The sequence below is a fragment of the Oncorhynchus masou genome, chromosome 1 (genome assembly GCF_036934945.1).
Source record: "Oncorhynchus masou masou isolate Uvic2021 chromosome 1, UVic_Omas_1.1, whole genome shotgun sequence".
Taxonomy (NCBI): Eukaryota; Metazoa; Chordata; class Actinopteri; order Salmoniformes; family Salmonidae; genus Oncorhynchus; species Oncorhynchus masou.
In genome coordinates, this window is record NC_088212.1 from 57,604,433 (window position 1) to 57,617,485 (window position 13,053).

Sequence of the window (13,053 nt, forward strand, 5' to 3'; positions counted from 1 at the left end):
CTCAATTATTCATCTGTATGTGGGGTTTTGACACTCATGTGGGTCAGTGGCACATGGGGAGGTTGGAAGGCTACTTCTGTGCACAGGGAGTTAGGTCAGCAGCTTTTATAAAAACCTGATGGCTGTAAGCAGAATTTTAAAATGGCAAATACCTAGAAAGAATAGCTAAATGTAATAAATTAACTGAATAATTTGTGCCTACTAAAAAAATTGTACTGAATGTTGAATGTGTGTGCCACTTACAGTAATCCCCTTCATTTGTCATTTTATGTCTTTCTCCTCCATTGCCCATCTGTAACCATCGCACAACCTAAATCATCCTGGTTCGATAATGGATTTAAATCGCATATTAATTGACTGGCATATGCAAATGTAAGCTGCCATTGATCACATGGGAAGTGAGTACATGAATCATGACACCTAGAGGTTTCAAAATACTCTATCCCCATGCATCCCTATATGGTCTTCCTGTATAATGTTGGGAACTGCAGCCTGTCGTCATAATAAATAATATCAATTTCAACTGGTTTCCTCAGAGTAAATAGAGGACAAATACAGGCCAGTTCATTAGACCCTTGAAGCCATTGGTGTGTATATTAATAGTAAACACTGACACTACTTAGTCTACAGAATGTTTGCAAGAGTTAAGAAGCAAACACACACTTCTAAAATGTCATCTCCAGCTCTGCAGGGGAGTTTTTGTTGATGTTTGAGCATGACTGCACCTAAAATTTAATTCAAAGCATGAAGGAAAAAAAATGTCAGAGCATGGAGTGAGAAGAGCTCATATAAAGATTTATTTGCTAGTGTGTTGGGTAATTTAACTCAAGTAAAACAAGAGCAGCAGGAGGGGGAAGGAGAGAGAGAGAGATATCAAGCAAGGGATGGAAGATAAAAAGTTCTCTTATCAGTTCAATGGATGAGCATTCTGCTGTGCTTTGAACCACTTTTTCAATCCCTGTGCCAGACACCCCTCCTCTCCAGCTCACAGTCAGAGCCGAGCAGAAGGTGTTGAGGCTGAAAGTAAATGGGGACTGTGGGCTGCCCATCTCCTCCAGGCTTGCTAAGCTCAGCGTACACTCCAAAGCTTCCTGCCATAGCTTACAGCAGTAACGCAACCACATTTAATGTGCCATGATTTTACAATATCACATTTTGTGTCCAATCCACTGAACGAGCACATAGCTGTCTCTAAAAATACATCTACGGTGGAGGAACATTAGATAGTATACAAGCTCATACAACTCGTAGAAGCTGCACATAAAAAAAATGCCAATTGTATTTGTTGCAATGTTTTCTTTTCACTGTCCCTGTTCTTCTAGGTCTAAATAGTCCTGTGTGGGTACAGTACTTGACTCGTTTCCCATTTTATTCGCTGCCTCCACCTAAACCGTCGCCGAATGTGAGACAAAGCTTTGACAAAGCCAATTATCAGGTTGGTGATGGCACCAGTGAGTCACTGACAGATCCCGACAGTGTGATTTACCTGGAGGTGGCTGGTTCTACAGGGAACGGTTTCTACTCTTGGAACATGAGGCAGACATGTTTCAGTATATTTCTGGATGCTTGGATGTACGGATTCTAGATTTGTTGTCGTTGGACGTTTGGCTTATTCATGTCTGACACCCATTTTGTGTGTATGTGTGTGGTATATGCACTCACTAGATCACCTTACACATTGTGCACATCTTTTAGTAGAAAAGTCACTAGTTTGATTGGAGGTGTAGGGGAAGACGCAAAATCTATCCAAATGGTAATGAATTCTATACATTATTTCTTTAATGTTACCATGAATGTATGTACTATACATGAGATTCAGATGCCACCTAGTGTAACAAATACACTGTCTCTTGGCATATATACAGTGAGCTTTTATTGAGCAAATATGAAGGCAGTGCAGTAATCGTCAAGATTCTGAATGCTAATAAAATGGGGGAAACACAGGATATGAAATCACATTAACCACACAACCAACGCAATAGAACATTGAGTACTGAATGTCTCACAATCACCCAAAATAATATCTATAACAGCGTCAAAATGACACCAATTTTTTTAAACTTTTGGGTGAGAAAATAATTGCAACCAACTGGGTGGTGAACCATCCACAACACAACATAACGCAATGAGTATTGTGCGAAGTGAATTTGACCTCATCCAGAAAGCTAATTGATTAGCTGCCATTTGATTTTATTTCAGATAGTTGTTGGTTGAAATATCTGATGTAGTCTTCTAAAGTAATTTATTCAAGTGTCCTCCTATTGGGGTGAAAAAAGAGGCACATCATCATCAGCAGTGTTGACAAAGTTCACAAAAAACAAACATTTATTCTCATGTTATGAAATGCACGATTGAAAGAAAACATGTATTTCCCATTGTAAGATACTGTATAATAAAGCCCAATACTCTCTGCACTAGTACAACCTGTTAACCCTCACGATGTCCTGGCGACTCATCTGTCGGGCCCCTCCGATCTGAACACTAGAGTCTGGCTTTGGAATGATAGTTGGCAGCTTACCATAACCTTTAGCGAATGCATACCTGGAAGACTAACCATTGCATAGTACATGTACAACTGTGGCATACCTGTAGGTGGGAGATTGAAGGTTTATTTTTGCTTGAATAAATACAAATAGTCCTAGAAGCTGACCTTCCATAGTGCATCACAGAAGTGTAGTCATACGGAATCATAAAATTATTGGATTCCACCTTTCTGAAGATGTGTTCCTTGCCTAAAAGAAGAGATGTAGAGATACATTTTTCACTGTGATTAGATATTAGTATTGCCAGCTGACGATAGAAACACATTAGCAACCTCTAAAACAAAGTAAAAGTGGAGGCCTCTTACCTTTGCTGATGTTCTCTGTGACAACGGTGACATTATTGTCCCGGTCACCGCAGTTCTGCTTATGGTGGAAGCCCAGAGCATACATGTCTTCATGCTGGACTGCACCATGATGGACACAGCCACGCTGCTGTAAGGAGATCACCTGCTGACCACTTCGATGTCCCAAATATGACCAGCACCTTAGGGACAAGGTGCAAAGCACACAGGCAGTCTTATCTTCAATATTAGACAGTACTGTGTCAGGAACGACAACGACTGGAGACAAATCTGCATTATACGAATTCCCTTTTCACTTGAACGTCTACTTGTAACACCCATTTCCAGGGTGGAAATACAAAATAATCTTGATGCCGCTTCCACCACACATATTGGATGCAGGTAGACCGGTGGAAGGAGATCAGTCCTTTTATGATGATATCTTGCTCCTCTAAAGCTGTAAAGAACGAATGAGACGATTTTCACCGCACTGAATTTAGGACCCTTTCAATTGGACAGCAGTAAGGCGACCATAATGAAAGTTAGGTGTGAATGGCCACTATACAAAATTGATTCAAAAATACACTTACTGTACAAAGAGGAGATATACACAGGCACAACCCCATTCTTGCTTTTTTAGGCCACTTGCAATCTCGAGCCGTGCATGGAGAAGCATTCCGAATCCCAGTTTCCATAGCAATATCTCCAAATAGGAAGAATGTATCATGTCTGTCAATGCCTATGGTAGGAAATAATGGTAAATACTTCAATCCAACCATTGCCATGGTTTCACCTTGTGTTATTATTGGACCATAGAAATAGAAATTTGAATAAAAACACATCTCTGCTTTGGACAGCATAGTGTACACAAGATCTAATAGATTTAATACTCATTCTTTAAAGCAAGATCTTACCCACGTTTTCGTTGGCTGCCTCAGCTAAGTCGGAGACGTCAAGATCACTGTCAAATGTATCTGTACCAAAGACAAAGCATTAAAGGCAATCTAGAATAATCATCGTATAATAACTGCATCACGTAGCAGGTTGAATTAATGTTTCAGATGTTGTCTTGACTCGTCTTCTCATAACAAGAAAATGGGATTCATGGCCTACCTGGGGTGTCCATGTCCTCATTTCCAGTTGTCACCTCATTCAAAGTCTGCAAAAACAAGACAACACATAATTACAATAAATAAAACACTCATGCAATTTATTTAGTATGGCAGCGGAAGCAGTCATAATATTCATATTGAAATGCTATTCCTATGATAATATGACTTTGTGAGATGTCTTACCACCAGAGGATGACAGTTTACTGCACGTAGCAGTGCTGAGGGAAGGCTCAGCATGAAGACAAGAGTCATGAGGAAGGTGCTCTGGTCAAAGTGTATTCCCTCTTAATCTAAGACCGGAAAGAAAATATGCTTATTTTATACAAATTTGCCTCTTAAGACATTCAAGCGTTCAACTATCCAATATTACTCAGATATAATCAAATGTCAAAATAACGTACACATCCAATACCTCCAATGTTAAACAAAGAAAGAACATTGTACAAATTCAGTCAAGTAGCAGTAAAAGTATAGTGTGGGTAATATGGAACTAGCATCGTCCTTTTAGAAAGAGCAGTTAAGCACTTACCTGATGTAGGAAAACCTGCAGGTGAAGTGAAGCAGGATCTCCTCTGCTTTTGAACACAGATGCGGCAAAGTAGAAATCATCTATTTAAGCTTAACCATAAACTCATTCATTCGAGATAATGTCAGTATTGCGTGATCCATATGATAAAAATGTTTAAAGTGAGAGAGTGATGGTTCCTTGGAAGCTAGGTAGATAACCACTCAGCAGTCAAAACATCTGGTAAGGTGCAGGCTACTGTCGCCTCCCAAGATAGGTTTGAAATAATAATTTGATCTCCCCTAATCATGGTTAGCCAAACCTGGGTCAAATACAATTGTCAAATACTTGACTTCTTGACACATTTTGGCCATGAAGAAAAGTTCCAATGGAATAGTACCAACATTGCAAACTTCAAGCTAAATCAGGTGCACCTCAAAGATATGCATTTGGCCCAGGTCTCTGGGGTTATCACAATTTTGTCAACGCCATAATCCATTTGAAAAATGAATACTTCAAATAAAACAATTTTGAAAATATCAATGTTTTGGTTATGGAATAAACATAGCAAAACCATAAATACATCCTGCTTTATGATTTAGATAAATCATTGTTTTGAATTGCCTATGCTATATGACACGTCATAGTCAACATTTTTCTCAGACTTGAACACGTGCAGCCAAAATAGAAAGGTCTGCAGATATGCTCCAAAACAATAACTTTCCTCTAGTATACCTGGTGTACATGGCAATTTAAAACATTAGGAATACCTTACTTTGCCCTCAGAACAGCCTCAATTCGTTGGGGCATGGACTCTACAAGGTGTTGCACAAGGATGCTGGCCCATGTTGACTCAAATACTTGCCACAGTTGTGTCGAGTTAGCTAAATGTCCTTTTGGTGGTGGACCATTCTTGATACACATGGGAAACTGTTGACCGTTGCAGCTCTGAACACAAACCGGTGCGCCTGGCACCTACTACCATACCACCTTCAAAATCACTAACATTGTCTTGCTCATTCACCCTCAACCCAAAGTTAAGACGACCCTCAATAGCAGACATACACAATCCACGTCTCAATTGTCTCAAGGCTTAGAAATTATTCTTTAACCAGTCTCCACCCCTTCATCTACACTTGAGTGGTTTTAGCATCACCTGGTCAGTCTGTCATGGAAAGAACAGCTGTTAACATTGCATATACTCTGTCTATGTATGAAAACGATGGTGTAGTTATGCGGTTCTCACAATTTTTACATTTATATTCAAGTTTTTGAACTTTAACATTCAAACATCAACTTCACGACATACATCCCTTACAATAAAATGTCACAATTAGTTTACATACAATAAACATCATTACTGTAAACACCGTGTTTGTTCTCATTATATTTTGGTTCAACAAACGAACACCCAAGTCCAATGTAAATCGCAAAGAAACTTAAGTCACCACATTGAAGGAAACGTACACTATATAAAATGGTCCCGTACACCACTCCTGGGAATGCCAGGGCTTTAAGGTCATGTAATCAGTGCAAATTTAGAGATTTACTACTGGTGAGAAATGTGCAGAATAATATCCAGGAAGTACTAATATTGTTATTCCCATGTGACAGATGTACTGGAGTAATTTTGTGGCTTGTTTGTTCACTGGTTTACAGTAAGTCACCATTCTGTTTCTCAAAGGGCATGGTTCTCCAATACATGTCTTGATATCGGTCTTAAAAAGTAACCTTCGGTAAGATTTGTAATGACAAAATGTGTCATCATTTCATAAGACACATTTTATATTCATCTCCAGACATAAGATGGTTGCGTCATTCACTCAAATCATGTCCAAGCATAAGAATCCATTCAACAATACTACCGGATGATCCTCATGGGACGAAAAGTGAAAATAATTCAACTGGCGGATTGGGATTGATTCAAATGTTTAATTTCTGAATTGTACATAGATTAGCTTGTTACAGAAGTTTCATGTAAAACCATGTTCACAGTGAGTGCAGAGCCGTGGAGACAGAAATGTTTCCATTGCCCTCAAAACAGTCTCATAGCTGTACACACCTTGCATCTCACCTCTTCCCACAGGTTTCAATCAACTCACTTAAACAAGTCTTACGTCTCCCTGGTTTAGTTGGTTTAGTTCATATGCAAAAAAATGTTTTCAATGATTTAAAGAAAAATAAATTAAAATGCAAATAAGTCTGACTGTAGGTAAAATTTTGAATACAAAAAAAGGGTAGCGAAATAGGCGATATGGAATTGCTCTCATATCTCTAAATCTCACAAAAGTATGGCTATTTTACTGAAAATAAAAAACTAAGAGTGCACAGCAAACCAACGTGGGTTTGAATGCACTGTAACCTTAATCTACTAACTATCCCAAACATACCATTAGAAATATTAAGTGTATCTACATACTAAACAAAGGTCGGGAAAATGAACGTGAAGTACACAACATATCGTAAAGAAACTGCAAGTAACAGGTGAATAACTGTGCATACCATCTCATCTTAATAAATACTTGGAAGTGAATTGTGCTTTGAGTGAAAGCTACTGAAATATCAAAATGTTTTTGATGCACAACAGAAGAGATCCTTTCTGCATCCTTGCAGAGGCATTCTTGTGATCAGTTAACTTGCCATGTACTACCCTGTCCTCCAGGGGTCGCTCATAACGTCACCCAGCCTAATCCACTGCCGAGTGCTGCCAATCACATGGCAGGGGAGGGCTCTGCAGACATCTTTCCCTGTTATCCTTTTCAAAAGGCACTGTACCGGTTATGCCTCTCACAAAGACCGAGGATAAAGTCCATGGGACGATGACCTCCATTCTGCTATTAATCCTCTAGTAGTTTGTTAAGGAAACATCAGTTTTTAATTTGGACTATATTCCTGTTTCATTATACTTGAAATGAAGAGCAACAGATGTCGTGAAAAAAACACCAAGCACATCCAGTCTTCTGGGGGGGGGGGGGGGGGGGGCAACGACAACTGGCTGTGCTGGTGTTGTTGTCAGTAATTCTCATGTCTGTACTCTGTTGTACCAATGGCTGCATTATTGCCCAGGAAGGGGGCGGGTCATCAGGATGTGACGGCCTGGACGTAGTTAGCAGGGTAAAGGCCCACCTCTCCGTTGGCCAGCTGCCCTTTGCACCAGCCCTGCTCGTCCTCCTCACCCATCTTCATTAGCTCTTCACCTGAGTGATGAGAGCAGAAAGCACAGGGGAACACGCTTAAATAATAACTCACACTTTCTCCAGTCCCATGTATATCTGGAATATTCCACAGGCGCCACCTGTTGGGAGTGTGAAACATCTTCAGTGCAATTACATGCACCATAATTCATCCATATTCATGTAATGCACTGAATCTGAATCTCAGTTGTCTTACAGGGACCACCACAAGGTGGCAGCATAATTACCTGTGTACATCATGTTCACACCATATCCAAATGGTTGAAATGACTAATTATTGACATCTAGCTATATCATCTCTCTGTTTAATCCGAGGTGCTCTTCTAGAAAGCAAAAGCTCATTTTGAGGGCTTATTCCTTCTCCAAAGTATTGTTAACCCCTGCCTCATATGATTTGGCCTTTTGTGATCCCTCAAGACGAGAACCAAAAGTAAGGCCACTGTGCACTAAGGTCTACTACGATCTCTCTACACGGGCACTTCAACTCCTATTATCCAGTATCCTCTCCAAATCCAAGGGTGTACGACCCCCCTCTGTGTAGATATCTACTAATCTAGGAGATGGCTCCCAGTTAGACTGGGCTCTGATGTGGGCTTAGACTGGTTAAGCTCCACTGGGAGGGAGACTTGAGTGTGACCCCACCAATCAGAGGGGCCTGGCACTGCCTTAACGGCAGCTTTATTTTCACTAGCGTAACAAAGGGTACTCTAGGGTTGTAGTGATCATGGGAATTAACTGCTAATCAAAAATAATGGCCAATGTTACCCTGTGCCTTTTAGCTGGCAGGAATCATCTAGAATAAAATAACTGCATTTTGTGAAGTTTCTTTACAAATGACAAGTATGGTTCAGTTCAAGATTCATTCACACACACACACACACACACACACACACAATGCACAAAACAATCGTCATGACCATCAATTGCAACACTTACCTGCAGTGTTGACGAGTTGTAGGAGTTTTTAACAAATGATTATTTGATAATCATTTAGTTTGGCAGCATTTATTGCCTTCTTATTAGTTCCATAGCTATTTTAAGTGTTAAAACATTCAGAATTACAATGAATAACTTCACCCAAAGCTGTAAATACAATAATGTTTCAAACAGGACATCCTATGAAATAATTATATCAAGGACATATGTGTAAATAAAATCAGACCAAAAGGAACCAAGGCTGATCCTATACGATACATATCCTTTCCATAACTAAATCAGATAAGCGGTAGGATACAAATGATATTGCTGCACAGTGTCTTCAAATCTGATGTTGTGCAAATCACACTTGTATTAATTCTCCTACTGTTTCGCTTTAAAAATTGAACACGTTTCTAGACCAAATGAACAAACGGTGAATTAATATCCATGCAAGACAAAGTGTGCATTAGAACCAGTTCGCTGTGGCTGCCATGTATACATTGGTCCGTGTGTGTGTCGATGTCCGGTGACATTAATAAGCATTAGTAGGGATTAATACCTGCTTTAAAGCTCAGCTCATCCGCCTCCTGCCCAGTGTAATCATAAAGCGCTCTAACTCGTACACCTGCTACCTTCTCTTCCTCCTCCACCCCATTAGCAGCCATGACCTTTTTGGGGATGTCTTCGTCAGACCAGTCTGATGAGTAGTCTTTAACCCCTCTATTGACAGGAAAGGAAAAAGGGCAGAGGGTTAGTATCCCTTGGCAAAAAAAAGCAAAACAAAATCTATTACTTTGAGTAGTCATACAAGGATGGAATGAAGAAAACACAGAACTTGTAATGTTCTCTTTCAAACTACACATGGAGGCTGAAACCAGAAACCAAACAATGTCTTATAAAAACGGGCCGTGTATTCTCTCACTGTAGCAATAACTAACCAACAGAGGGTGGTAGAGACCACAAGTCCCCCCCCCAACAAGTTCTATGAAAGGTGACACTACATCAATATAACTTCATTTGATCGCAGTGCTCACACACTCAGATGCACAATCTGTGACTGGTGTGTATGCATGTTAACTGAATAGAGGTTAAATGCAACAAGAAAAAAATAAAAAGAGGCGAAAAATACAAGGCCTCTGACTCAGCACTAGTACAAACACTAATTAGAGGCTGCAGCTCTCTGTGGATACAGGAAGTTAACTCCTTGGGGGACCAGGGTTACTAAGAACACAAGACAAATACAGTAGCAGAAGCCAAACAGTTTTTCAAAAAGCTGGAATAATTGTAGTCTAAACACCTCAGAGGTACAGTATACGTCTCTGGAGCAAACCAGCTTTGGAGCAAACCAACAGGGAGTTAAACACAATAATTGTTATCCTTTCGTTTGTCATGTTTTTGAAAAATAAAAAAAAACTCTGCCTCAAGTACCAAAGTCATACATTTTTATTACAAATAAAAAATTATGTACTCCTCATAAACGTCCATTGTCCCATGGTAACAGTGAGTCAGAAAAACAAGATACTGTACTCCACAACTATTATTCCCAGTCATTCCTGCTCCATGTACAAGGCAACTATTGTATTATAGAATATGAATGACACATGCTAACATTGTTAAGTAACTGCCCTAAAGCTGAGAAGACAAGTCATGAATCGTGGTGCAGTCAGACAGTAATCTCTAGCTCTAAATTTGAACAACTCATTTGGTACAGAAGCTACTGTGATAGGTCAGTTGCAGGTCACAGAGAGCATAGTTACCTGGTGGTCTCCTGAGGGGTCTGGGGTGCCTCCTCGCTCGAAGGGACAATGTTGGTCAGGGTGACCACGTCCTCCGCCCGGCTGTTCCTCGCCTTCTGGTTGGAGATGGAGCGGTTTGACTCAGGGGACCACTCCTGGGACAAACAGACAACTTAATATGAGACACTTTAAAAATCAGGGAACTATTTTGTGTTTTCTAACTATCACCAGCTGGGAACATCCCATTTCCTCACACATTACAGAGGCTTCTTCCAAACAGTTTAGTTTATTTTGAATATCTCACACTTACTGAGTGAAATATCTATTGTATTCATCTGGCCTATTGTGTTATTTCTGTTGTTACATTTTTTATTTTTATTTTTATTTTTTTAAATCAATGCAGTCGATCAAAACCACACCCAAACATCACAAAAGAACAGCCACCTCACAGAACTGTAATCTAAACCAAAATCACCATCCAATGAAAGTGGAGAAAAAAAAAAAAGACAAACGGTGTTAACTGATAACACCGTTTTGCCAGTCACATGTTGAGGCATCATCTTTGGGAGGATACTAAATAACCAGAGCGCTTTTGAAGCCTTGTGCCTAGTGCTGGAGTCACTACAGAGAGCTGTGCTGCTCCCCAGCCAGGACAAAGAGCTCCTGTGTCCGGGGAAACCAGTGGGAATGCCAAAGGATTCCTAAGGAGACAGAGGAGAGCTGCCTCATTCTCACTCTCCACAAGCTTCACAGTGGCTTTGCCTGGAACTGTAAACCAATGCCGGTTTCCAGATCAACATGCTCCTGTGTGCCAGCTATCCCCAGCTTTAAATGGATCATTATGAAGTACAGAATTTTTTTATTCACAGTAGCTGTAATTTTCCAGAAAACTGAAAAATTGCATTTTGCAGCCCCCTGCATGTGCAGTAGAGTGAAGGTGGTGACTGAGGAGCAGTTTTAATGGCATGGCTTACGAACCTTGGGCTGTGTGTGGGGTGGTCAGAGCAGGCTTTAGCTCTAAGAAAGCACTCCAGCATTCCAGAACCCACTCAGGTCCACATGTCACACAAGGGCCCATTCAATGTCGGGCCCATTCAATGTCATCCCCATTTGGAATTTACCAACAGTCCAAGCAAGAGCTCAATATGGCTCTATGGAGAAGATTTCTTATTTATATATACACTATTTGAAAATCAGTAAACATAGGCAACATTTATTAGAAGCTTACAGTATGCAATTTGTATTGTAACTCATGTGCCCTCATTCAATAGACAATTGTTTACATAAAAAGGTTAGACCAACAAATGTCCTTTACCTCAAACTGTGGCCAGTTCATGCTCATGCCAGGCCCATGGGTGTTTCTCCACCACCTCAGGTCTTCGCTGTCATTGGCTGCAGTGATGGTCTGGCCCAGGTCACAGTACAGGACCTTGAAGCTAAGGGACAAATTCCTCGGTTAATCACTGGAGTCACATTCTCCACACTAAACATAATACTGTGGTCAATGAGCAAGATTGCATCCACACGTGTTGAACTAACAACAATTATGTAACGTGAACATCTTGGGAATGAATACATAGGATAACAGGGGTTTGAGGCAAAATGAGAGCACATTTCAAAAACCATTTCATTATAGGAACATAAAATACTACAAACCATTTTTTTTTTTAAATGGGAGGATACAGAGGTCCACAAATAAAACTGAATTCACCATAACATTGTTATTTAGCTTTCTATTGGAATGTGTGACAGAGGTTGTTTTTGTTGTGGGATTGGTGGACTTTATCCAGTCAAACCCATAGTTCAACCCTTACTGTATGTACTATGCTAGGTTTATCGCAATCTCTGGTAATACCAAGCTATAAGAATGTGGCCAAATTCCACTGAATATTTGTTCAGCCCAACCATCAACAGTGGCATGGTCACCTGGCCCTTGTCTAAATAGAGTAAGGACCTGATATGAAAGACTGCTAGTTAAATGGACAACACCAGCAGTTGAACATTCACTCCTTGTGTACACATTCTGTTGAACAGAAATGTAGGCTAATACTACGAAGTACTTGCACTAATAGATGCCCACGCTCAAAGTTTACTGTTCAACCGTATCAATCTATGCAACTGTAAAATATGACTGATGTCTCATCATACTTGTAAGTAGCAAATGTCCAGTGCCCAATTCAAGATAAATGGAAAATATATTTCTTAAAAATAAATCTACAAACCAAGATACGTTCTTAACCATTAATGGATGTGTCCAGAAAATGTAAAAAATAAAAAAAAAAAAAGAGAGAATACCTCACTTCACAGTACAAGAATAGAGGTACTAGTCAGCAGAATGTGTGATTGTCATACCCATCATTGCTGGAGAGGTCCAAGTGTTTGTGGATGTCCAGCAGGACCTCCTTGAAGAAGCACAGCCTGTTCTTCTCGGCCTCCTGGGTGATCTCAAACACCTGCTCCATGTCCTCCATGTAGCGTGGGTTGCAGCGGTTCAGCTCCTCCAAAGCCTTCTCATAGCGCTCCTTTGCCTGGAGTTAAAAATCAGACACACAACTAACTAGGCCTCTGGCTTCAGACACAGATCACAGCATCACCATCTTTACGTGCAAAACAAGAAATGGGAGAAAATGGTAAACTCGCATTAGCCATATACACTGCCTTTCAAAAGTCTGGGGTCACTTAAAAATATCCTTGTTTTTGAAAGAAAAGCACATTTCTCCATTAAAATAATGTAAAACTGATCAGAAACAGTGTAGATTGTTAA

At 40.2% G+C, this 13,053-nt stretch overlaps 1 protein-coding gene across 3 annotated transcripts in view; it reads right to left on the reverse strand.

Annotated features, from left to right (window-relative positions):
- Positions 1–6,359: 6,359 nt before the first annotated feature.
- Positions 6,360–13,053, reverse strand: part of LOC135546842 (protein kinase C and casein kinase II substrate protein 3-like) — a 32,769-nt gene continuing 26,075 nt past the window's right edge. For all 3 annotated transcript variants that reach the window (XM_064975424.1, XM_064975417.1, XM_064975429.1), the window contains 5 exons: positions 12,642–12,817; positions 11,605–11,725; positions 10,311–10,444; positions 9,113–9,273; positions 6,360–7,638 (listed from right to left, as the gene is read on the reverse strand). In XM_064975424.1, coding sequence (XP_064831496.1) covers positions 7,523–7,638; positions 9,113–9,273; positions 10,311–10,444; positions 11,605–11,725; positions 12,642–12,817 — 708 coding nt within the window. In that variant the 3' untranslated portion in view covers positions 6,360–7,522. The remainder of the gene's footprint in view (positions 7,639–9,112; positions 9,274–10,310; positions 10,445–11,604; positions 11,726–12,641; positions 12,818–13,053) is intronic.